This window comes from Diplotaxodon limnothrissa, linkage group LG20 (assembly GCF_057381915.1).
Source record: "Diplotaxodon limnothrissa isolate DT_005_m linkage group LG20, D_limnothrissa_male_GT1.1, whole genome shotgun sequence".
Lineage (NCBI taxonomy): Eukaryota > Metazoa > Chordata > Actinopteri > Cichliformes > Cichlidae > Diplotaxodon > Diplotaxodon limnothrissa.
In genome coordinates, this window is record NC_140615.1 from 4,042,192 (window position 1) to 4,069,934 (window position 27,743).

The 27,743-nt window shown below is 41.7% G+C and overlaps 1 protein-coding gene across 1 annotated transcript; it reads right to left on the reverse strand.

Annotated features, from left to right (window-relative positions):
- Positions 1-845: 845 nt before the first annotated feature.
- On the reverse strand, positions 846-7,963 carry c1ql4a (complement component 1, q subcomponent-like 4). The gene is made up of 2 exons (XM_085344149.1): positions 7,397-7,963; positions 846-1,025 (listed from the first exon to the last, which is right to left on the reverse strand). Exons 1-2 carry the CDS (start codon positions 7,931-7,933, stop codon positions 846-848), a joined length of 717 nt encoding a protein of 238 aa, XP_085200275.1. The 5' UTR covers positions 7,934-7,963.
- Positions 7,964-27,743: the final 19,780 nt, after the last annotated feature.

The window sequence follows — 27,743 nt, forward strand, 5'->3', positions numbered from 1 at the left end:
TACACAAAAGTGCCATCGATGAAATGCATTGTGATATGTTTCCTTGCAATGTTCAGATGCTTTCTTTTGTCCTGCCAAGTGACATTCGGCGCCATAATCAAAAGAGAAGAGAGGAGTCAAACATCTGTTTATTCAAATGGCCTCGCTTTAATCAGTATCGTCCCAATGCTCGCTGAATCACAACAGGGATTTAATTCATTTCAATTGGTGTAATTCACTTTGAAGCTTAGAGGAAAGTATTTTACAATGATGAGTTGCAAAATGTATGCAGGCCATTCAAACAGATTGTTGGAAAGCGGAGCAGAAATGTGTAAATAAATACTGTGCAGGTAAAGATTGGAACACGTTTGTCTCAGCTTTGTTAATTAATGGCACCCTTAACACCATCATTGCAGCACGACAGCCAGACTTATGCTCTTTCATTTATTCTAGTTTGCACAATGTCATTTAATATATAATACATTACAATTCTTTAGATATTTTAGAGCCACAATGTAGAATTTGAATTTGCACCTATACTGTACATATTCTGAAATTCATATTTGTATTCAAAGGGCACCAATAAAGGACTATTGGCACAGATTGACTTTATTCCATTTTTCTCTGATTTTCATTTATTCCTTTGTTGTACGCTGCAATTTCAAAATGTCTTTATGCAGATATGTATGAGTGTGTGTGTGCTTGCTTGTATTCATCTATGTGCATATTTTTGTGTGTGCACTGCATTTCTGTGTTTGTGCATCAATTTGCATATGTATATGTCTGTGTAAGTGTCAGTGTGTCTATATGTATGTTGGTGTTTTGTTTTATTTTTTTTTATTGTTCGCACTCTGCGGGGATTAAATTCAGTCTGGGTAGATGAGGAAGCCGGAGAAGGTGCTGTACTTATTTGTGTTTCCTCCGTGGACCTTCCCTCCGTCCAGCTGCACACACACCTCATCACCTACGTCCAAATGCAGGATCACACTGTTGGAGGCATAGTCGTAATTCTGATCAGCATCCTGAGCAATGGCGCTTGCTCTTACCTGTCACCGACAGAGGACATACACAATGACAATTAGAACACGGACAAAACTGCACAAACAGCTGCCTCATAGTCAGCGAGAGCTCCTTGTAGCAAAAAGTGTCATGCATCAGTCTCCACATTCATCACATTATGCTTATTTTTAAAACTGTATTCTTTAAAAAATATTCATTTATTTTAGGATGGGTTGTAACTCATTATTACAGCCTATACCTCAGAGTTACCTCCATCAATGATGCTGCTTAAACACATGGACCTGTAACCTCAGAGGTGAACACAGCTACTATGTCTTTTATTGATCAGCTGCTCGTGGGACTTGAGGGCAAAATGCTGAGTGATGGAGAGCTGCATGGTGGTGGAGACAAGCGGACTCACTGGAGACAACGTTTTGTCTATGGGGAAAGTGGTTCAGCCGAGAAACAGCATCACTATCCACATCATCTATTGACCTGTTGCTTATGATGCTGGACCAGCTCAATATGCATGATATTGAGTGGCTATGCTTAAGCTAGACAGTTTCACATTTGCATGCTGTGCTTGAGTTTGGTATTATTGAGCAGGCAGCAGTGGATCTTTACTTGTTTGTTAACACATTTAATTGGATTTGCTGTGTGTGGACAAATACACATGCCTAGATTGAGTTACTGCTGTACAAGAAATAGGATTTGTATTAAGTGTGTTATTTAAACTTGCATATACATGTAAGGGGGGCAGATAGTAAGTATATACCTTGCAATATGAATAATCTTCAGGCAATCCAGAGTTTAATTTAAACAATATTAAAGCGGTTTCAGTGTTTAAAAATGCACAGAACATCAGCACTCCTTAAAAAAATAAAATAAAAAAGAAAGAAAGCCCTCTAAGTAGGATGTATCAATAATTCTGTTGTAGCGGCTCCAATCATCAGACACATGTCAGCCATCAGTGGCCTTATGTCTGGCTCAGTGTCCATCTACAGTGGGAGCACTCAATCTATGTCAGCAGCCAGACAAGCCACGCACATATCCATGACAGCCACAGAATATGATCTGCAACTCAACTACCATCATGTCATTCCCGTCACCGGTGCCTCTTTCTCCCCAATGAGCATGCATCAATTCGAAAACAGTCAATCGCAGAGCAACACGGCTCGAATTACTGTAACTGAAAAAATATGCTTGTTTCCCACTGCACCAATCTGTTTTTCCCTTAACTGAACATGCTGTTAACCATCTGTCCAGCCTGGAGTTGGATTGTATTGCGGGAATAATATCTGTAGGTGGTCCTAAATGAGACGATACTGCATGTTGGTGACCAGTTGTTAAGCATGGCCCTGTCCGTTCTAAACCAGATTGATTAAGGAGCTGAGAAGTCAGTCTCTGGGGGCTCGCAGCATAAAAGACGCTCAGTAAAACTAACCACAGCTATTGTTAGGCTACTCCAACAGTCTTGTTTCATTACATTAGATGCCCTGATGGAATACAGGTATATTCTCCAGTCCACCAGGGAATGCTTCATATATAGTATGTGGTTTATTGGGGTATTTTTACATTAAGATGACCTAAAAAGACTTTTATCTGAAAAGCTTGCTCTCACTGTTTTAGATCTATTCATATTTCTTAGCATGTGTTATTTAAAAAAGATGCATTTCAACACTTTGTTTCTTTTCATTTAATTCCTTTCATTTAAGCAGCTAGCCTGCTCCTATAATGTTTGCATTTTCCTAAATCTGTGAAAGATTATCTCAAAAAGACCTAATAACCAACCAACTGCATGCTTCTCGTAAAGCTAACTGAGTCTTACATTCTTTAAATTATTATCTGTCCATGTTAGTGCTATCTTCTCTATATTCAAAGCAATATCAACAAAAGCAACTTTTCTCACATGTATTTTTCATCATCACCAGTTGATTCACATTTAAATGCCTAAAAAGAAAAACATTTACATCATTTAGAAAATGTATATTAGGCATTTAGCAAATAACAAATACAATTTTTGTTAAGATTTGACCCGTACTTTTTTTTCTAATTTTAGAGACCCTTGTGCTAACCGGCCTGACCAATTAAACATTAGTTGTAATTTACCCTTTCTTAGACCCTCAGAAGACCATCTCTCAAACAACAAAACCAATACACTGTCATCCATAAAGGTTATATTGTTCTGCTTGACATGTGTAGTGACAGCCAATAAAACATTTGCATCACTGGCTGCTTCTGACAGTGATGCTGTTGTTGTGACTTCCTATTGATACCAGGGATATGTCATCCAGCTCATTATTTTGGCCAAACAGTGTCATGGAAAGCGATGCGGGGAGTTCTGTTCATCCCTCAGGCCATCTCATATTCTAACGACTTTTATAAAAATAAATTAAAATCTATAAATAAGAATAGCATTGATCACTCAGCAAATATAATTTAAATAGTATATGACATTATGTGAATAGATACTTCAGCTTGTGTTTCTGTGCTTGAAGGAATAATACAACCCATCCAGTGATGCAGATACCAGACAGAGAGGCATGAGGGAGACGTGGTGGGATTAGGGCAGGAAGCCGGCAGAAGAGATGGATACGGCTGGAGGACACAAACTGATCCTTGTGAAGCAGGCAGCATACAGTGCTGATCCTGGAGTTGGAAGGGTTGTGAGCCGTGAGGCAGGGGCCCCCGGGGCTTGCCTGTGGCTGTCTCTGTCTCTGCCTAGCCCTTTCATTATAGGGCCTCCAGTAAACACGCCTGGGAGCTGAGGGCCACGGGCGAGAAAGAAGGAGGGGGGGTGTAAGGAGCAGCTGCAGTGTCATTTTCTATACAAGTGGAGCCGCAGCACAAAAGACAGGCAAGGATAGACAAAATGAAGGGAGAGTGGAGAAAAACAAGGACCAGAGAGTTGAGGAAGGGGGGCCTAGAGTAACAGACTGATCAAGCGAGGCTATTTTGTGAGACCAGGGAGATGTGGGGGTATATGAAGTCTTGTTTTTATCTGTGGTGCTTTGCTCCACTGGTAATAAAACTGACAGGATTCATTCACTGTGATATACTGACCTCTTAGAGCGGAGACAATAGAAAAGTAGCTGTTAAACTTACCTAAGGGACTCCTGCACATGGCAGGGGTGTTGGGGTGGGGGGCACGATGTTGTGGAAATAGATTATTTATTGAATAGGTTTTCCCTCTCCTCTGGGAGCCCAGGGATTACATGGCGACAAGGGACTTAAGCACTGAACCGTGCCTTAGCTTGCTGTTACCTGCCATTCTGCATTGTAGCCAGTGGTCTGTGGCACCTGTGTGCACTGTGACTTCTTTTAATTATTGTGTTTAATCAGGAGCATATAAGCAGATTTTAAACAAAAATCAGAATTCAGACAGCAAATCTTACTGTGTATCAATGTCTTTCCCTCTTCGCCTCCTTCTGTGGGAGTTAATTCAGGTACCGGTCATTACATTTTAACATTACCGTGTGAGATAACTTGACCTTTAACTGAGCTATTAAAAGAGCCTGTGTAAGATGAAAATACAAGGGAGAGATAAAATGAGAGTCGAAGCGGTGTCTATTTGTCTACATTGCATATTGCACCAAGAAAGTTTAATACATAGATATGTACAGAGTGGAGTGTTATAGAATTGTAAATGTGTAGGTGAGCAGCTCGCATATCAGTTAATGAGGGGAAAGGAGAGACATTCAGTGGTGTATTATCATCCTTCACAGCATAAAGCATGCCAACATTAGCAGGGTCTGTACTAATAGCATTTGTTACCAACCTAGAATATTAACTAGAATTTAACTCTTATATTATAGGCAGTGATTTGACGAAGGAGGGATTCAACCCATTTATAAGAGCGCTGTCAACAATGAGAAGGGCTTGTTGACAGTCTTCTGCAGAGCAAGGCTGGATGCATTGAATCGTTAAGTATCTTAATGATATAATAGATATCTAGCATATTTACCAATTTTTATTTCTTGTGTTCAGTGCAAATAATATAAAGGGCAGTTAATCAGCTGGGCAAGAAAAGTGTTAATCAAAATTTCACGTCGTACTTTAGAATTAAACTCTAAGTCGATTACAAACATGGAAGCAGCTGAAGTGTGACCTCCCTCCTTCAATCACAAATCCCTTTGCTCTGAAACGGTGTCATGCTGCAATGATTTGTGAAAGTTAGATTGAGGTGTGTGCAGGTAGGCTTTACAGGGAGGGGATTTATTGAAGGTAATAGGTATTGGATCTATAGGAATCCCATGGAAGCCTCGCCCCAGTCAGCGCATCCTCCTGAGATCATGTCACATGACACACTCGGAGACTCCATGCAGCATGCTAGTTTTAAACATTATCAGTTGAGATAAAAGTGAAGCTATACAACTCGAATGTTTCCAGAAGGCATTTATTGGCATTCTGAATTAATTAATGCACTCATCTTAAAGTGTCTCTAACAAGCATTACATTTGCTCAACTAGTGCATAAACAGAGCTCGCAAGACCTGTTTTTCTCTCTCTCTCGCTCGCTCTCTCTTTCTCTAGTCGACCTTGATCACTTGTCAAGTCGAGACGTGTTGAGTGGGAGTCCATTGGTCATCATGCCTGATCTCATCCTGGCCTTCACCACCAGCCTCCCAGATGCATCGTCTACCAGCCCACTGTCTCCATACCTCCATTAAGTCATCTATCTTCCTCTGCTCCACCCCTGATCTTGCCATCAACTCACTTGTCTTGTTTTGCTCTCCCTTTTCAGAGTCTTTAAATGGACGTCTCAGCATGTCCCTGCCATGTCCGGTCTCTCGTGTTTCATTCATTCTTGCTGAATCTTTCTGAGATTATTCTCCTGGCCTGGCTGCCGCAACACAACATATAAGGTTATAAATGACCTTACCTGTTAGATAGGTAACAACACAAGTTGAAAGGCAAATTTGTGGCAATGGCAATTCGATCGACTAAAAAACAGAAAAAAAAGAAGAAGAAAAAAAGCAGCAGGCAGAGAAAAATATCCAATAAAGCTTCAGCACCTACGGCAATGGTAAAACAGGCTGTTTGATTCTATAGCCAGGAATGCAACCTGTCAAACACAGTGCCCTTTTAGTAAACCCTAGCCACTGACTGGCCTCAGGCACAATACCCGCCTGCCTCAGGGCTTCAATAACTCCAAACATGATCAGGCATTCTGCAGAATTTCATTTACACTCCATTTCCATCTACAGGCAGCTCTGTTTGGGTAGATCCCTGTTAGGTGAGTGCTCTATTTAACAGAACTGTTTAAAGAGGCCAGCTCACGGGTGTCAAATGGACCTGGGTGAGGTTAAATAATTGAGTTGAGTGAAAAGATAATTAATGGAGAATCAATGAACAAGCTGGGAAGGGGTTAGGAGAGGAAAGTATAGCGGGTGTTCAGGGGATCTCATCTAAGATGTATAAATTATTTAGCAGTCTAAAATGACTTGAATGACAATATGGAGCATTAGGCAGACAGCCTTAAACACATATTCACCTTTGTGGTCTCATGCATATATAACAGTGCATCAAATATCAAACATTGGGTGATGAATTATTTTAAACAATTAATTTTGCATCTTCAAAACCAAGTTTTAATCATCCTACTTTAGTACAGCTGCAATGATAAAGTAAACTGTACGCATGAACCAGCACTAAGCCATGTTGACCGACAGTCCTTGATACACTACATGTCTAGAGAGTAAGTTCAGAGCAGAGTGCATTTGCAGTCAGAGTCCTTGATGAATGAATGAATGCGTAAAAAGAAACTTGAAGAATGTTTCTTGAATTTGGAGTTCTCTGATAAAATCCCTGTGATTTATCCCACCTCTCCTCTCCCCTCCCCCCGTCAGCCCCTCTGTCTTTAATTAGTGTCTGGGGAATGAAAGAGGGGATGAGTGGACTGTCAATTTTACATTCATTATTTATTTAGCTGAGGTGTAAACTGGCTGGTCCACATTCTGACAGACATTTCTCTTGTGCTCTTTTGCACTTCTGTTTAGGCGATAATCAAGTTCTGTGTATGATACTTACTAATTAGACTGTTCCTTTCGGCGGCAGCGGCTGCATTCTGCCACTTGTCATTTAGCCACAGTACATGTGGGAATGCAAATACCTGTAGCCGCAGTTTTAGACTGTATAGCATGAATTCGCCTTAATGAGGAGAAAGACTGCCGTTTCATTCTTTGGCTGTCATGTTGCCACCTGCTAAGTGGAATGTGCTCTGAATCTGAAGAGCTCAATGTTACAGAGGTGAATATGAGTCAATGGTAAGACGGGATGGTCAGCAGTAAATAAAAAATAAATAAATCTGCTGCATGGTCATGTGTGTGCATACATACAAATACATACTTATACATTCTCTATTTCAGCGTCTTCATGCATGCGCATCCTCACACACACACGCACACACTTGTACTCACCAGTCCGTTCTTCTTCAGGTCTGCCCACATGCTCGTCCCGTCACCACCTCTCATTAGAACATGGTAGGTGAAGAAATAGATGCCAGGCAGTGGGCAGGTGAATTTGCCGGTGCTCGGCTCATAGTAGTTACCAACATTTGTCACCACATCATCAAACTTCAGTATTTCATTGCCTTCGTGTTGCTTTCGTAGCCCTGCGTAAAAGGCAATTTTGGGAGTGTAGAGTGAGGGAGAATAGCCACCGGGGCCTGGACCTTGGGGACCCTGTGGCCCTGGTTTGCCTGGGGGTCCACGTTCTCCTGGAGGCCCAGGAATCCCTGGAGGCCCTCGAAGCCCAGACTTTATCTTCTTTCCAGAGTAATCCTGGGGGGGTGGAGACGCAGCTGTCAGCTCTTGGCCTGGCTGAGACGTGGTGTAGGGATCACATACCATCCTGCAGCTTCCAAGCATTTCATAATGGCTCCCTGCATTTCCAGCATTCCCTCCTTTGGTTGTGTGGACCAGCAAGGGAATGGCAACCAAGAGTATTAGAACCATTGCTACACCTACAGCAGCTCCAATGACGCGTTTCCTGCGGCTGAGCCGTGAAGCGGCCAGCGTCAGGAAGTCCTCTTCCCCCTTGGCTGGAATAGTGCCGGCCAGGATGAAGCCTCTCAGAGAACCAGTATGATTTGCAAAAGAGACGAGGAGGACTTGGGGGTGTGTGGGGGAAACAGCGTATCACTAGAGCAACTATGAATGAGAGGACAAAATGGCAGAGAGCCACGAAGGAAACAACCAAGGGAGAAAATCCAAGAGAAAATTTAAATGTCCAGGGTTCAAAATATTATGACTATATGACTGAAATAATACAAACTTCACACGCCACAGTTTTTAGAGAAGTAAGCACAAGAATCTCGATGTCTCAGATTTGTGGTGACATGGTACAAAAAACACAATTTAATTGATTAAGTCTGCTTTGCCTTTTTCTGACTTCTCCTGGAATCCTAGAGTTCTGTTCAATTTTCAGCATCAAGCAGAAACGGTAGTTGGCAGTGAGATGGTGATTGTGAAACCAGAGCTTAATTAGAAGTATGCTGAAATGAGAGCTGGTGCCAAATTCATCTCACTGAAGAGGGAGTAGAGGTTTGTTTGTTTTGTTGGATGAAGAATAATCTACAGTTTGTGTTTTTAGTTTTTGTTTTTTTCACTGAAAAATCTTCTTTTAAGTCCTCCCTCCAAAGCAGAGGATTTCACTTCATGTGTATATCTCACTTAATGCCATGGCTGAAAGTTTAAAAAAAAAGTTCATCAAAGATCTCTGGCTGACACAATCATCCTATGACCTCCCACTTTTATCTGTTCACATTAAAAAGATGTTTTTCAGGAAACCAAAAGCGATTTTGTTGACTTGGGCGTGCTTTTCAAACGTTCCTCTTCTGGCTATAGCTGGATCTAAAAAGGATGGTAAAAAGAGCAGAGACACTCAATAACTGATTTGGTCTGACTTACTACACACATGTACACAATTTAAATGAAGCACAGCATTAAAAGAAAAAAAGTAAAACAATGAAATTAAAATAAAGTGATGGAATTGAAATGTTCAGTTTAAAGTAAATATAGGACTCATTTTTGTAGAAATATGCCAAACATATATACATATTTTTACAGGTGATTATTTATTCATGCAAAATATCTGCAGCGAGTCTGTGGTTAAAAGTAAATTGCTAAATAAAACTGAAATATTATAAACTCACCATCGGCTCTTTATAATCCCTTAATTTCTGAAGGACAAAATCTGTGTGACTCAGTGTACTTCACGCGTCCCATCAAATGACTGAAGGACTTTGGACCGCTACCGTGCCAAATGGAGAGCTGGAGAGCCGACGGGCGCGCAGGAAATGCCAAGAAAGTGAGTTTCTCGATCAGAGCGTAATCCCCTCCTTTCTTTCCAGGTAGAAAAAAAGTCTAAACGATATAAACTTCGGAGGAATTTAAACCTTGCAAATATTTGCTTGAACACTTTTTTTTTACGCAATTCCAAATGAAAGCGCACGCCGGTCTGACGCTCCTATCCAGAGGGTCTGTCCACTGTACCGCCTTTCGCAGCGCTTGGTCCATGGGCAGTCCTAGTCTACACCTGTTAGATTTCTCTCTCTCTCGCTCTCTCTCTCGCTCTCTCTCTCTCTCTCGCTCTCTCTCTCTCTCTCTCTCGCGCTATCCCCGTTTTGTTTTCTCTTTTTTCTTTTTTGGTTTGTTTGTTTTTTTGCTAAAACGGATGTTTTTTGTTAAATTCTTTTTTATACACACTCACAATAGCAAATATTATTATTTCATTATTATGGCTGTTGTATTATGTTGCTGTTGTTCATATTGTCATTATGCTACATTTATTTACCTTCAAACTGACACAAATGTGGACTCAATCACACATATTGTTCCATCTGTATCTCGCTAGCCCGACATTCACCTGTTGTTAGAGGCAAACTCTTTGCAAGCAAAATGTTTGATAGAGTGTTGCAAAAGGAAGGCAGATGTTTTCATCTTCTGTGTGCCAGGCAAGGGAGGACAGAGCATGGTGACTAAGTAAAAGCTGCCTCGGCATGATGTGTGAGGAATGGAGAGGAGACACTAAATGTTCCCCAGACCATTGTCTGTGTGTGTGACTCGCATCCCACTGCTATAAAGCCTCATTAGTGAGACACCCTGCCCCAGACATTGTGCTGCTCTTTTTCTTTTACCTAAAAACTCACACACAGGCACATATAATACCTCCACTTCAGTGTTTATACACATGCATCCTAGTGGATGTACGGACAAAGAGATTTTACACCATTAATTCTGGAAAGGCAAGTTTTGCATCCTTGTATCAGCATTCCCTACAGTTCTAGTTACCACGGCATCACTTTCACTGGTGGTCACATTTCATTTCAGAAACATATTGGGCAGATTTTTAGTTCATATCATCATTTCCTTGGAGTCTTGTGTCACCTGTCTGACAGGCACAATCACACATCTGCGAGTTTAAAGTTTAATGGCCGAAGCAGTGGCAGCAAGGGGAATAGGTCTGCATTCAGTATTGATGATTCCCTTTTCATCAACCCCCACCTCCCTCGACCTCCATCTCCTCAAATACGATGACCACTATCTGGTAATGTAGGGATCGTCACCTTATCCCACCGGACATGGAGAGATAAATAATCACCAAGTTTTAAGGTGGCTTTCTAAGGATGGTTTGGACTTAGTGGGAAATTGGTAAAGTGTCGGAAAGGTTTGGGGAGCGATATCAGGCAATATTTCTGTTGGGAGATGTTGGTGCAGCTGGGCAGCACCGGGACGAGTTAAATGCTGTGTCAGTCCCAGTTTGCAGGTCAGTCAGTCTGTCCCACTAGAACAGTGCTCAGAGCTCCTAAGCAGCATGGGGAAGATAATCATTGCCAACAGTCAGAGGCAATATGCTCAGGATTGGATTTTTAAAGCCTGTTAAAATATTACTGAGGTGATTAATATTGAAATATGTGCATGTCTTTCAGCTGTCTGTTCCCTCTCTCCCTATTCTCCTCTTGATTCATTCCTCTGACTATTCGCGCTCACCTAAAATTTCAATATTATGCATTATGTTGATGAGGTGTGTCTTCTTTTTATTCAGTGCAATTGCTTTATCATGTTACCTGTTCTGATTTCACTGTGACTCACACAGAATTGACTGACACCAGCAGCAAAAGGGCCATAGGAGAATAAGTACTGGGCTTTTTGAGTTATTAGTTTGTTTAATAATTAATTTCATATATTATGATACACCAAGAATAAATCTGTCTTTTGTGCACACGCCTGCATAATCCGAGCACCAGTTTTTCTCTCGACTCCTCTGTGTAAATAAGTAAGAGCGAGGCAGAAACGTATTTATGGCCACATTACTCACGTTATGTTTCTCTTCCGCTGTTGCTCTTTTGTCGGCATAGTTTCTTAAAGACATACTAATTCTTCAGTGCAGCGATCCATAGCAATCATCAAATAGTTTCACATTTACAAAAATGCTCGCAGACTAGGAATCAACCAGGAATAGATACGTTGCATACGACACGCGATACGTTTTGTGCAAACATCTCATACTGAGCATCAGTTCTTTCATGGATGATGGCATAATGTCCCCAAGAGGTGCATAGCTGTAGGAGGACTATTACTCCCTGGGGAACCACCATGCACATCTTCCATAGTTAACACTGACAGCTATTCAGCTCTCAAGGTCCTGTTCTTTGCTATGTAGATTGTACTCTAGTGGATCACTTTAGAGGTCATTAGGGGCATAAAGGTGGTCCGGGACAAGTGTTAAATTGTACAGATGAAAAAAAAATGTATAGTGAGAGAAGTCTTGTCTTTAAATCAAAAGCAACATAGATCAGTAATATAAAAGGGACGCTTTAATTTAGTCTGTCTGTTGAAAATGTGGTTCCAGTTGGATGTATGTTGGAGTAAAAGAAAAGCGCAATGCAAAAAACATGGAACAAAATGCATTTGAAAATATATGATGTGTGTTTATTTTTTGGCTAACTATCTGGAAAGCGTTATTGACTTTATTTCTTACCTGGGAGTGTGTGTTGTACTGTATTGAAAGGGTAGGCTTATAAGCTTAGCGTGGATGAGTGTGGATGTGCCTACATCCTGGTGCTCTGCTGTTTCATTAGGCTCTGATTATGGGGCCTGATGCAGAGTGACAGTGTGCAGATTGAGTTGCACAGCCACTCTAATTCTCTCTATTAATAACAACCCTCCACACTGCCGTCCTGAACCACATTTATTAATCACAATTTGTCATCTGTCCGATGCTCCACCCTCTCCTTCTCCCTTCCGAATACCCTCCCTCTCTTTATTTGTGTTCTCCTCCAGCCTCCCTCCCAACAGGGCCAGTTATCCCTTGCACCGCTCCACCTCCGCCTCCTCCCACCCTCTACACCAGCTCCATTCGCCATCAACTCAGAGACATGGTCCAGCATACAGAGGGATGTTCTCACACTCTCCACTCACACACACTCTCCCACTCACTTTAATTGCACTCTGGATTGAGTGTGATTAATCAAAAGCTCTCCAGTTTTAATTGGCCAAATAACAGTTAACAACTTGGATTGTGTGGACTGTTTTAGTAACAATTTACTGAAGATTATAATAAATTGCAATAAAACAAACCTCAATTTGCAATTAGTGAGCAGTTATGATGCACGTTGCTGGACTTGCAACACATCCAAACCGTGTGTAATGCATCATTATATGGACGTTCAACCATTCGGTGAGATAGCGTGCAATGGCCTTTTGGAAAACATTGATTCTTTCTAGCATTAATCCCAGCCATCTGAAATTTCTATTTACACAAATGCTGGCATTTAATCAATATGTATGCTGGAGATATGCACAAAGTATTATTGCATTATAGGTGCGAAAAGATCCTCATAACTAAAAATCACATTTCTGCTCATGTCTCATTCAAATGGCCCTTGACCCCACAAAGAAAGATGATTTATGAGTCAGCCGGTCCCCTAGGTCTTGCTCTGCCATTCCAATTTTCAGCGTAAGGTTATGCTCATTATATTGACACTTTTAGGATATTCATTTACACTGAAGTCCAATTTTACCACATATTAGAACTTTTCTCCTAGTTTGTATCTCCAAGAGTTACAGACGTGTGAAATCGGTCTGATTGTTCACTGCAGCAGATTTAAAAAGCAGTGCCTCCACTGCTGTGCAGCACTGTTCTTCTAATTACACCGCAACCAAACCAGCCCTACGCTGCTCAGCGCTACACCCTCCAGAACCAAGGTCCCTCTACTGTTTTCTTTGAGCAGAACCGGTGTTTGGGGGAAACAGAGGCGATTTTCATGTGCAAATGTCAGTCAGTCAGCTCCCAGCAATCACAGCCCCGTCTTCTCCAGAGATCGGGGCTTGAGACACAGCCTGAATAATTTAACAGCTCTGTGCCAGCGTGCTTTAGGGTCGCAACCTTCTAAAGTGATGACAGAAAGACGTTGGCTGACTTCCCCTCCCATTCACTCCCATTACCACTTATTTACCGTTCATGATTCCAGGCAGACAAAGCAAAAGGGCCACACTGGGGAAGAAAAATCATTGGCGCTGTATAAACTGTGTCATAAAGCGGAGCGCAACCAAACAATGACATTTTCAGAGCATCCCCAAGTCGGAGGCGATCCCCTCCTGTGCTACACTGTGAAATAAACACACGCCACACACATGATCACCCAAGCCAGCAGTCGCAGACAAAAGAGATGATGGACACACACAAAGAGAAAAGGTCGTGAAGTGACACACAGCAGGGACAGATGTCAGAGCAAAAACCTTACCGGTGTATAGGTGTGGATTAAGATTCAGATGGTCAAAGAAAACACACACACACAAAAACACACACAAATCTTTTATTTCAGGAGAGGAGAGATTACAGTGATTTTCAAAGTATGACAGAAGAAAGAACAGAGGAATAGAGGACATGTTGAAAGAAATTGATCCGTCCATCTGTACGGACACATTCTACATTTCTATCATTCAGAGGGAGACAGACAGCACTCGACCTGACAAGGGTGGTCATCACTCGACTGCAGCAGAACTGTGACAGCACTGTGACGAATAGACTGTCCAGTCACTCAAAATACCTGCTGTCAGGGAAATTTTAAATTTACCCACTCCATTTATTTCTTTCATTTATACCCTTTACAACCTTTATTTAATTATCTTTTCAGCCATAAAAACTTAATAGCTTTGTGTGGACTGTATGCAACATTTCCTTCCATAAGCACGTCTTTGTTGTTGTCCACTGACAAACTGTGCATTGGTCCACTGTGTTTATAACAGTACACATTTGGAAATGCAAGACATCATCAACTCTTAATGCTTTCACGGGAAGATATCATTGGTGTGAAAGGAAGCAGCGGTGGAATGTGATACAGTGGGACGTTCCCATGGAGATGTCAACTGTGATAGCCTATTAGTCCAGTTGCTGAGATGCAGGACTGCTGGGAGGCATGAACAACATTTCCTGCTTTTTCATAAACCCCTCCCCACCCCCAAATCTGTTGTCTTGCCCTGTTGAAATGCAGCCAGTCAAGTTAAACGTTCTGCATTTACAGGCAGCTTAAAATGTCTGTGTGGCCATGTGGTTTGAATGCTTTACAAGGGCAGGCACAGGGGAAGGGAGGACAGGAGAGAGCCCTCTGAATTATTGAGAGTGATTATTTGGTGACTTATGGCTGGTGGCTGTCAGGTACGGTATGACAAACTGTGCCAAGCAAGAATTACACTTTCTCATTTCTACAGTGTCTATTTATCTGCCTTTCTCTCCCTGACCACCCTTCCGCTATTGAACACTTATCCTACTAGCTTGTCTGTCCTTGTACTTGTGAGTTTTCAAACCAACTTTAAGGGCATGTCCTCAAAAGTCCTGAAGCAAGGCGGCATGACAACTGCAAGGTTTTCTCAGGCGTGGGCATGTTTTTTACGCATAGCGACATGGCTGCAGATGGCAATTTCCATTAGTATGGTGGGTTAGTTGGTGCACTAGTTAAGGCTGAAATATCTCAGCCATGACATGATATATATAAATATCTCTTTCCCTCAAATTTCCATGTAGTGTGTTATCAACTGGTGTTTGATTTTGTTTTGATAGATCAGTTACTTTGTGAAATTGGTGTCCCTGACTCAGGACTCACACCTGCTATCGTACCTGTAGATTTTTTTAATCTATTATTAAGTTACAGTTTAGGAAATCTAACTGATGATCATATGTACTTTTGCTTCCACTCATACAGCTCAGGGTTGCAGTGGGGCTGGAGCCTTTCTGAGTGGTCACGGTTAGAGAGGCAGGGTACAGCCTGGACAGGTCACCAGTCTGTTGCACAGTTAACACATAGAAACAGTTAGATAGTCAAATTTATGCCTACAGTTTAGAAGCACAAGTTATTCTCTCTTCGAAGGCAGAGAATGGAGTTCGATGGCAAAATAAGACCAGGGGAAGGACAGCTCAAAGGCTGTTAGGGACTTTTGCATATAGCCTGCCCACTAGAGCTCACCAAGTAGTGAGGAATTTAATCAGACTCCAAAAAAATCAAAACAAATGTGACAGCCTTTAAAAAAGAAAAAAAATGGCAAAAGATGGGGGTAACAACGATTAGGCAGCCAAATCAATCTGAACAAGCACTGGGAGCTGCAAGAAGTCTTTTTGATAGAACAAGAGGAGGCACAAAGGAAACGATCAGAGCTTCAACATGGAGCTGGTCTGACGCAGTGCAAGCTGTGTGTGGGGTCCACTTAGTGAATAGACAAACTCATGGATGATGAGTGGACACAGTGTAGGGACAATCTTGACTTTGGCTGAACCCATTAAGGCTGAGAACTTCTCTCTCAGTGAATAACAAAGTTTGGAGTTCTTCAAGACCTTTCATGGCGTTCGCTATATTTGTGCTTCTCCTTGAGTGGTTTTGTTTTTCTTTTTATTGTGAACATACCAGGAGACCCATTTTCCCATTTCTAATTGACATTCCCAGTTGCATAATGTTTCTAACTGACTGATCAGGTATCAGAGATGGAGTTCTTTGTGTAAATGCAGTCTGAATTATTCATACAGGGCTGTCAGAAAAAGTGAGAGCGAGCGAGAGAGAAGGGGCATTTTAGAAATCAGCTCGATAGGCCCCTGACCATGAATAATTGATCTGAACTGATTAAAGTTTGCAGTGATTACCCCTCACCTCCCCAACAGATAAAACGCCACATCTGTGTTTGCTGTCTCTTTACTAATTCTCCTCTTTCTTTCGCTCCTCTCGCTCAAACATGTTTCAATTAACCACACGTGGTCCTGCTCTGTGAGCTGGAATGCACCAGTATTCTTTACTACTTGTGTCTTCACAATTTTCTCCGGTTTTCCAAACAATATGCTGAGTTGCCTCTTCTTGTGTTTCTGTAAAGAAAGCAATGTGTTACGTGTCCATGAAAAAAAAAATGCAATCATCTCATTGCAGTCTCAAATATTAGACCTTGATTAGTCACTGAAGTGCTGAAAAACACATATTTTCTCCTCCTCCCCCCTCAGGCAGTGAATCCTCAAATAGCAATAGACTCTGTCTCAAATACAAGTGTAATTGCAATAGGCATAACCGTCTGATGCGGTCTAACACTTACTTACTTAAGATACTGTGCTCCCAGCAGAGCTACCCTCATCAGCTTCACTGCACATCATGCACAAACACACAAAGCACACTCATTGTGCATCTGGGTCGCTTCTCACTTTCCTCAACCTTCAAGGTCCAACTAAGGATGGCACTTTGATCCGTGTTCCAGAGCCAAAGAAAGAAATGCGTGACAGAGAGCGATTCGAAGGAGGAGAGAAGCGGGAAACAGGAGGGAGTGCAGAAGAGTGACAGCTAATGACAGTAGCTACAAGCTGTGACCTTTAGCGCAATCACACAAGCATGACGCACCAGGCTCAAGGTGACAGAGGATCTGGCTACTTTGGAGGGGGATATTAAGAACAACAAAGCTTTGTGTGTTTGTGGTTAAGCAGTCATGGTCCAGCAGTGGCAATGGAGATTATAGCTACACAGGTGATCGATAGCCATGTTATTTTTGTCAGAGGACCCTGGCTAACTGTGTGTAAATGCACTTAAAGGCAAAATAAACATACAATACAAGTAAAGTCCAACAGTGCACACACGCTCCTTCGCATTACTCAAAATACACACTCTGAAACATACACACTTTGTTTGCCACTAATTTTCTTGGTAATTACTGAAAGGTAAAGAAAAGAGAAGGTTCTGCCTTCAGTTTCCCTCAAATCCCCTCAGGATCATTTAAGTCTGTCTTTTTTTCATGTAAACCTGGATTAACGTTTTCAAGACACCCCAAAAATATCACTGCATGTAAAGAGATAAAAAGTTCAGATTTGCATAACATAAGAAACCAGTCCACTTGTCAGAGGGTGACTGTTAGGTTTTGTATTGTTGATTGTCATTTATGCTTAGAAATATTTAACCATATATGCTTAGAGGTGTATAATCAATTGTGTAGTGATAGGATGTATGATCTTTATCAGGCTGCAAAGGCTTGGTGTGTATTCCACACTGGAATGCACACCTACATCCTGGGAGCATGGGAAGAGGTCGTACCTTGTCTTATTGTTTTATGGCAGGATAAACGTATCTATATCTGTTTTAGGTTAAGTGCCTTTTGTTTAGATGAACTGTTGGACTTCCAGACCAGCAGGTTTAGGGAAGTCATTTATGGGGTCACACTCTGACCCCACACACACACACACACACACACACACACACACACACACACACAGTATTCTTTGTTCACATGTATACCTATGTAAGATGTTATATGTTAATGACCCTATGCATATTCATGTAACCACAATAAAAGGAGTGCTATGGGGAACCTGGCTGAGAGTCTGACGGAGGTCAAGTGGTGGAACGACACTTGGCTCCAGGCAGGTCTCCCTCATGCATGAGTAACAAGAAGAACTTTGCCTACTTCGTGTCTTGCTTGCTGTGTAATTATATTGTCTTCAACATTCCAGCGAATAGGTTCAAGCTACAAACCTATCAGTGACCACTTGTCAACCCTCTTTTAAATATTCTGTAGACATGTGTAGTGCTGTGAAAAAGTATTTGCGCCCTTCTGATTTGTTAGGATTTTGCTTATTTTAATATTAGCCAAAGATAACATGAGTGAATACAAAATGCATTTTTGAATGATTTCAAGCTATCCAAATGTATCCCTGTGTGAAAATGTAATCACCCTTAAATCGTGAATTAAGCATATTTTTTTGGAAAGCTTAGTTCACCTTTTCTAGCTACGCCCATGCGTGTTGTTTTAATGATAACTAGTATAAATACAGATAAAAAAAAAAATACATGTGACAAAGTGAAGTAGGCTATAAGATCTCAAAAAGCAACACATCATGCCTCTGTGAGAGATCAAGCAGGAACATCTGACCTATCACTTTGGAAAGGGTTACAAAGCCATTTTTAGGGCTTTGAACTGCAGAGAATGATGGTGAGGGCCATCATCCACAAATGGAGAAAACTTGGAACAGTGGTGAACTTTCCCAGGAGTCGCCACCCAACCAAAAATTACTCCAAGAACACATTGATGACTTCTCCAGGATGTCACAAAAGAACCCAGAACAACATCTAAAGAAATCTGAACTTTTTGTCAGGTTTGCATCCCGTTGCATCTGGCGTAAAACTAACACAGCATTTCATAAAATGAGGATCATACCAGCAGTCAGACATGGAGGTGGCAGTGTGGTGGTCTGGGACTGCTTTGCAACTTTTTTCCCTGAACAGCTAATGTTCACCCCACTGTGTTTGCATTTGTGTAGTCTACAGTCATGCTAGCAGCACTTTGAAGCAAACAGCACCTACACACTATGTGATTTTAGCAATTTTATGCTTTTCTTGCAAGCCACATCATGTAATAACAGTGTGGTACATACATAAAGCAAACATTTACTTAATATATGTACAATACCTACTCAAAATTAGGATACAACACATGTCTGCAACTTCTCTGCCTTTTCTTTTTTTTCCTGCTCAAATACAAACATTGCATCAACATTTTTATGATTGTGGAAACACTCATTTTTAACTTCATCTGTTCCATCTGGATTTGTTTCTAATCTTTTCAAAGGAGCCAGTATGTCATTTCATGCTATGCTGTTCATACATTATTAGCATTCTAAAATGCTCATGATGACAGAGTTCATGATGACTGCAAAGCAGATCTGATTATGTTCACCATTTTAGCTTAGCATGCTGTCCTGCTAACATTGGTTACCTGCAGAAGTGCCAACAGCTGAAGCAGGATGACATTTTCTATGTTGGCTGCTTGGTCATAAACCAAAGAACTGACAGGTAGCAGTAATAGTATTGCACTAACTTGGTGTTAGATGAAGAGTAAAGGGGATGACCACAAATGACACAAACTCACATGCAAGCAGTGCTCCTGTATTCCCTGAAACCAATGAGAGCTTATATTAACAGGCACAGGTTATATCTAAGTGAACATCTCGAATAAATATTAAGCATCTTCATTGCAGCCTTCTTCATGAAGAGATCTTAATTATGTTGCTTGTGTTAAGGTTCAGATATTGAGGAGGGAGAGTACAAACAACCATTGGTCCAGAAGATCTTGGTCAAACAATGATTTTAATGAATACACACGTGTGGGAAGACACTCTGTACGTAGACAGCAAGTGATCTTCGACTTAATCAAAGCATACACAGATTTTATAGCATCAGGGTTTGATTTACTGACGCCCCCTTCATGCGTCACAGACAGGATATATACATACGTCAATATCAAAACAACAATGACTTTTAGATAGTTCAAAAGAACATCATCTTCTATTTTCATGGCCGATTCCTCCGGTCAACCTTTTGACTTCCCGTTCAGCCACCCATCGGGCAAGACCTCGTTCCTTATTTTCAGAGACACCAAGGGATGGTTCCTCTTTTTATAGAGACACTTTCGCAGTTCGAACCAGACATGACTAACCTCTTTCCTATAAATAATTCTAACTCATCTGTGTGTGTATGTGTATGTCACCTCTCACTGACTGTCTCTTGTCCTTAAATGCTCTTTCTCAATTCACCTGCTGCACTTCTGACCTTTCACCAGACCAGAGGCTTACTGAGACTATTTATATGTCATCTACTAAATGTTCTAATCAAAAACCTCTAATGAAACCTTAATATAAAATGATCTGATATATAAGTGTTTTGTAAGCATGTATGCAGTTTTAACCTTCTATAGCTCCAAGTCACTTGCACAATAGATTGTCCGGACATCGCGCCGAACAAAGCTTCCAACCCCCAATTAATTGACTGAGCTCCAACTCTAAGCACAGATATGCATTGTGTATAAAAAATACAAAGTTAACATCTTAAGGCCTTCTTAAAGCTATCTGTTACATTGTTAAAGCAATGATCGTCTTAGCCTGCTGCTCAAAATAACTTTCTGCTTTCACTTCTGCAAACTCTCTGCAACTTCCTGTCAGCCTGCAACTTAGTCTTTCTGAAAGACACCCACTGTTTAAACCTCTGAATGCAATATAAACTACAGATTATATTTATTATTTAACAATAGCAGTAAAATAATTTCCCTGCTCCACACTTGTCCGCCACACCTTCCCTGGTTCATCTGCGCACTCTGGTTCAGTCAGAGAATAGACAACCTGCACAGTTGACCCCATTGATCTACAGGTTTTCTGCGGGGGGGGAGGGGAGGAAAATGGGGTGTACAGATAGGATGTGTCCAGTTCAGGTCCCTGGTGGAGGTTTTCAAGTGGCTGGGTGCTCTGTCTGTCCTGTCAGCCCTGAGCAAACACCCCATCCTAAAAGGGAAGGAGGGAAAAAAGCTCTCAGATAGCATCACACACGGCTGGCCAGGGCCTCACTAGTAGTCCACTTGTCTGCTCTCCCCTCCGCCGAGCCTTCGCAAGAGATGGGAGGAATACTAAGAGAGCAGGCATAGATTTTCTGTTGGTGTGGGGGCGGGGGGGTGGAGTTGTGGAGAATGAGAGGAAGGCTGCTGGTGGGTGGTGGGCTTGACTGCCCACATCAAACTCCCCTCCTTTTCTCTCACCCCTCTCCCTTTCTCCTCCTCTCCTTCTCATCTGCCTGACTCTGGAGGGACCCTGTGTTTGTCAGCCAGGCAGTGGAGCGTCTCCCTCTAACCCCACCTCCTCCTGGTTCTCTGTCTTTTCCCTTTTCTTTCGCAGTTTCGCTCTCACTCTATAAACCTCCACCTCTCGCTTACCCCGTTTCCCTTGTCTTTTCACCATCCCTGTTTTCTGTTTTCCTCACGTCTGGTAAACAGCCTCTCTACTCCTCCATTAAAAGAAGGCCTGCGATGAAGTCTATAAAGACCAGAAAGGGAATGAGATATGACAGAGGCTGTTAAATAGGGTGGGCTAACTCAGTTTCACCTAAGGGAGTTAAAGAAAAACACTGAAAACAATCACTTTATGCTTAATATTAAGGAATCCCATTAAGGAAATTTTGGATGTAGAGCCCTTTACTGCCCTGACTGCAAATTAAGTCGCACTCAATCAATTCTGCACATGAGAATCTATTTTTCAGGTTTCATCTGTAAGTGTACTAGTGCACATGTGAAAAGAAATGGTAGAAATCCTTTAGTGCTTGCTTGATAAACAGAAGTTTTTTAAGCATATTAAGTTCATTTTACTATTTCATTAAAAATTTTAGCTCATTTTGAATTTGACGGCAGTAACGTATCTCAAAAAGGTTGGGACAGGGTCGTGTTTGCCACTGTGTAGCATCCCCTTTTCTTTTAATAACAGCCCATAAACATCTGGGAGCTGATGAGAGCAGCTGCTGGATTTTGACAGGGTACCTTTGCCCCATTCCTGCCTGATTAGGATTCTAGCTGCTCGACAGTGCGGGTCTTCTTTGTCATATCATTCATAAAATGGTATGTTTTCTCAGTTTAAACATTTGATATGTTTTCTATGGGTTTGTGAGATTTGTGAATCCTTGCATTCTGTTTTTATTTATATTGTTCAGAAATCTCCACATTTTCAGATCAGCGTTTGTAACTTAACTGCAGACATTTCAGGTTGACTCCAGGCGTCTATTTGGCTTTTAAAAGCTAGATCGAGCTCCAAACCTACATCACGCTGATCAAACATTGGATTTGTACATTATGAAGAAACACATTACATTATGTCGGGATGAAATATTATTTTATATTCATAATCTATGTTACTATGCATAATCCTTATTATTACTGTTTCACCATTTATGATTTATCATTGTTATCATTTCATTGACACATTTATTGAAACTGGTGAGGTTATATTAAAGTCTGTATTTCAGGTGTTAGCATAAGCACATAATCTTTCATTGCAGGTGCAACTGGAACATGTTATACACATATTGCATAAGTAAAGGGTTGAAGCTTGGTCAAGTTAATTAATGGTTTGAAGCTACGGGCAGCGCGATGTCTGGCCGATCAATGGAGCAAAGTTCAAGCTGGAAGGATTGCTTATATATATATATATATATACAATTTAACAAATGTTTTCTATGATTGTTTAAGAAAGGAAATAAAGGCCGTGTGCCCTGTGCTGTGGATGTTTGCCTGGTAACAGGTGATGTAGAGGAAGGTCATGCACTTAGATTAACGACACAGACACATAGCCTGTCTGGGTGAAAGGATTGCAAGTGTTGTTTAAGTCTAGACAAGTAGAACAACAGGATGCATCTGGAGGAACTGAAAGAGGAACTGTTCTGTTTTAGTGACGCGAGGTACTGGTCATCATAAGTATAAATATTACAACCACCTATTGTTAGGGGGGAGATGGAGTCTGATGTTTTACAGAGTCTATCTTAGTATTTTAGTATTTATTTATTTATTGTCATTGTCAAGAACAATGAAATTGCGTTTGGGGCTTCCATACAACCCCAAAAAAAAGAAGAAAATAATAAATACCCCTTAAAACCCAAGTGTACATATTTAACCCAGTGTGACTCCAATGCAATAAGACAATCCTTAGCAATAATGTTCGTAGAAATTCAGACAAAGACCTGAGAAACATGACAAAATACAACAATGCAACCCATTCAATATTATTGTACTGTGAGATATGATATCAGATATGATAGTTATCTATTTAAGAAAGAGGGGGGGGGGGGCAGGAGGGGGAAGAGAATAAAGATATGATGCACCAATGCAGACCAGTTCATTGCTATTAAGAAGTTGGATATGGTTATTGTCCGTGAGAGGGGGGCAGAGAGTTCAGGAGCCTCACAGCCTGTGGATACAGGCTGTTGGCCAGTCTGGATGTTCTGGCCTGTATAGACCTGTACCTTCTCCCTGAGGGCAGCAGATGGAAAAGGTGGCGCGCAGGGTGATGTTGGTCCCGCAGGATACTGTGCACCCTCCTCAGACAGCGAGTGGGGAAGATATTACTGATCTCTGGCAGACTTGTTCCAATAATTCTGCCAGCTTCTTTCACCACCCGCTGGAGTGCTTGCTGATCGGCCTTGGTGCAGCTGGGGAACCACACTAGAAATCCATACGTCAGAACGCTGCTGATGGCACAGTTGTAGAAGTTCAACATCAGAGATCTGGGAATGTGTGCGCTCCGCAGTCTCCTCAGGTAGTAGAGGCGCTGTTGGGCCTTCCGTGCAACTGAGGTGATATGGTTGCCCCAGGACAGGTCCTCGGTCACAGTTACCCCCAAGAATTTAAAACTGCTCACCCTCTCCACCGCCTCACTGCCAATGAAGAGAGGCAGATGGTTGTTATGACCCCTCTTCCGGAAATCTACAATGATCTCCTTGGTCTTTTTGGTGTTTAAGACCAAGTTATTGTCGTGGCACCATGACTCTAGTTGTTGCACCTCTGTCCTATAGTTTGTCTCATCATTGTTGGATATAAGTCCGAGCACTATAGTGTCATCTGCAAACTTAACAATGAGATTGGACGCGCAGGAGGAAATACAGTCATGGGTGAAGAGAGTGTATAGCAGAGGGCTCAGAACACACCCCTGAGGGGCACCGGTGTTGACCACAAGGGTGGAAGAGGTGTTCTTACCCACTCTGACACTCTGTCTACGGTTAGTGAGGAAGTCCACAATCCAGTTGCACAGAGAGGAGTTAAGTCCCAGTTGGTGGAGTTTGGGACGGAGTTTGTATGGCCGGATGGTATTAAAAGCCGAGCTGTAGTCTACAAAGAGGAGCCGTGCATAGGTGTTCCTGTGTTCCAAGTGCTTCAGTAATGTGTGCAGCACTGTGGTGATCGCATCCTATCTTCACCACATATATGTGTTTTAATAAAATAATTTGTGTTGACCCACTATGGACTTTCAGTCGTATGTCTCTTCCTCAAAATTTGAACCGCGACAATTACTTTCCTATTTTTGAAATATTTAATTGATTTCTGTCATTTCCTGCACTGACCCTACACCATCCTACATTTCCAACAGTCAAGATGACTGAATTTTATTTTTGTATGTAGTAAGGCACTGAAAAGTAAAGCTAAAACACAGTTTATGTAAATCTATCTTTAGATCATAGCTGCAGAACTCACTGCCAAAGGCTTCACAATATCATGAAATGTTTCTTCTTCAACAGTGAGTTTTGTGGGTCACATGAGAAGCATTTCTGTAATTGTTAATGTCATAATAAACCTAATATGCTTCCACTGTACTGGTGTGAAAGGAGAAATCTAAAACCAAATCAGTCTATACTAATAAAATTTGAGGCAAATTAAAGAAAACTATGTGCTCAACAATGTGCAGACACTTAACATATATAGCTTTAAATGTAACTTACTTAGCTCATGTCTCATTTTCCTTACTGTCACCTTCCTCCATCTTATCTTATTCCTTTACTCCTCTCTCTCTGCTCCTGCCGCCGTCTCTGGACGAGTCATCCAGAGCTCGCTCCATGTGTGTTGAGATTAGTGGTAGAGTGTGGGGCTCTATTGATTTCTGAAGCTGTGAGATGACAAGTTTGATTCTATATCACAGGGTTTACGTCTGATTTGTTCCGGGCAGAAAGCACCAAACAAGTTACTCAACCTGTGAAGACATTTTTACTTTATATCGTTTATGTCTCGAGAATAGTTTTGTTTGTGTATGTGAAAGTGTCAGTGGCAGTCCGTCGTGGCGCACCACTGAGCTGCCAGGTCACATTGCAACAAATGCCGAAACAAAGGAAGATGACTCACGGTGACATTTGGCGAAGGAGGCGAAGGTAGGTAGATCACAGACTGACACAAGGAGATGGAGTAAGGGTGTGGCAATGTCTGTATCACCTCATTAGGGAAAACTTATCACACAGAAACCTCTGTCCCTACCGTTTGGAAGGAATGGAGTCTCCTTCCAAAGGAGCTGACAAAGTTTTCTGATCATGGAATCGCTTTGTCGGGGAAAAAAGGCTCTTGGTGACTTTTGGCTGTTTACCTTCCTCCTTCTGTTTTGAGCTTACTCTGAAAGAAGATCCACATCGATATCTATAGCTGTGCTTTTTGCTGACTGACGTGTGTGTTGTGTTTTGCTCGCTGACTTGATCGGCCAGGTGCCTAACATTTTTTATCTGTAAGGATTCTATGCATCGCTGGCTCTATAAATCAGTCTGGGGGGCCTTGTCACTTAAAGTAGACATTAATAGCTGACAGTTTATTGACCGGCCTGCCTGTATTTGTTAAACCAGCAGGCTGTTTTTCCAAGACTACAACCTAAATTGCATCCTTATATACCAACAACAAACTTCCTTCCTCCCCCGCAGCTATTTATCTACCTTTCAATCCATGTCACCTTTCATTTCTTGCTATTGTTTTCAGCTGTCTGCTTGCCTGACCCCTGGTCTCCCTTGAAAGATGCGTGTGGATTTCTGGCAGCTTGCTGTTTTATTTATCTTTTTTGACCAATTCTGCAATTGGCCTATGAAGCTTTCTTTGAAGTTTCCCTGCATCTCTGCAACATCTTGTGCAACATCAAAGACAACACATTACACGGGGGCAGAGGTCAACCGAGAGCCACTGCAATTCAAGCATCATCGGCATGTTTCTCTTTTCTCCTTCTGCAGGGGTGCAGCACTGCTGAAGGAGAGGAATAGCGAGTGGTGGGCGGGTGAGTGTGGGGACAGCTTCCCTTCCTCCGTTTGTGTCCATCATGTGTCATGGCCGCTCTTGGCTTTCATGTTCTGTCTGGCTGAGTTTCCTGCTCCAGCAGTCTCTGTTTCCTTGCTGAAAATCGGTGTCCCTCAGAGGCAGGAGACACTCCCTCCTCTGCATCCATTTCAGCTCAGCTCAGCGTAGCCGGGCTCGGCTCTCACCTTGCTGACACCAGCTCCTCAGCAGACACCTTTCCCCCTGCATGGGCTCAGCTGGCTGACAGGCAGCTGTCCGTACAGATAAAGCAGAGCAGGGCACACACTGTACTCTGAGTCACCATCACTGCTTACTGCTGTAACACCTTTGCTATTGACACCTCTTTTGGTTACAACATTTCTCTAGCAAGCATCTCACGCTACCTCCAAAAAAGCAACATCACTGAAACTGATAACAGGCGATTTTTATCTTCTATCTCTGACTGAAGATCACACAGAGCTTTTTTTATTTAAAAAAAAAACATCCTGTAATTTAATAATTCTTTGATATTTTTTTTTCCTGTAACTTCAACAGGATCAAACTAAACACAAAAAATGACAAGTATATTTCACATGTGGTCAATATTTAGACCTAATGCAGGGGACTTTGAGTGAAACACCTAAGAAGTAGTCTTTGTTTGATTACCATGGGAAAGAAAAATTCAATTCCAGGGGCCCAAAACAAGCCAGTGGCTGATGAAGACAAATGTGCAAACACATGTTGGCAGAATTGCTTTTTGGTTGACTGTGATCGGCTACGCTCAGGAGGGCGGAACCAGGAGTTGTGATTTATAGTTTTGCGCTGTCCCTGGATCACCACTGTCTGCTACCTCCCACTACTGTAATTACCACGTGTGTCCATTAGAATAGTCTTACTGCCCACAATGCATCACCTCAGCGGAGAGGAGAGATATCGCTTCAGAGATAGTCTTGTTATTCAAACAGTGTTCTCTCCAAAAGCATGATACAGAGGAGGGCAAAAAGACACTGCAGATGATGTGATAAAGGTCAAAAAGAAACATACTGAAAGGTTGAGGGGTGTATTGAAAATGCTAGATTAAGGACAAAAACCTGTAGATCCTATAGGTGAGTCATATAAGGTAGGTATTTATCTACAGTGCTGCTGCAGCTGTTTAGCTAATAATTAATTGGTTTTATGTAGCTCTATCTTTGAATTTCACAATATATTTTCTCTTGTTTTATTTTATATGTCCTATATCGTATCCACATTGCTCCAGATCCAAGTCTGCTTTGACTAACGTCTGCTGGTCGAGTTTGCTTTGCCTTGGGCCTTATAGCATCTCCTAGTGGGCAAAGTGCCTGATGCTTTCAGGTCCCTGGAAAATGAACGCTTTGAATAATATGATTCAGTCAATACTTTCAGGTACCTTGACAAGTAAGAGAACTTGACACCCTCTGATGTTGTTTATGAGTTGAATTTCTCTGCAGTGTTTCCATTATGGATCATTTCCCTTTGCTGTTTTATAGTCAGGCTGCGTTCGCAGTTCACCGGCTAAAGACTTTGTCAAAATATTTGTATCTGCCCGCATCAATTACAGTGCTTTTTTTTTTAGTTGAGTGGTAATAAACCACTTTACATAAACAACTACATTCATTTTTCTTTCCTAAATGAATATTTTTTTTACCAAGTCTACCCAAAGAAGAACTGAATCTTTTCCTTTCTTTTT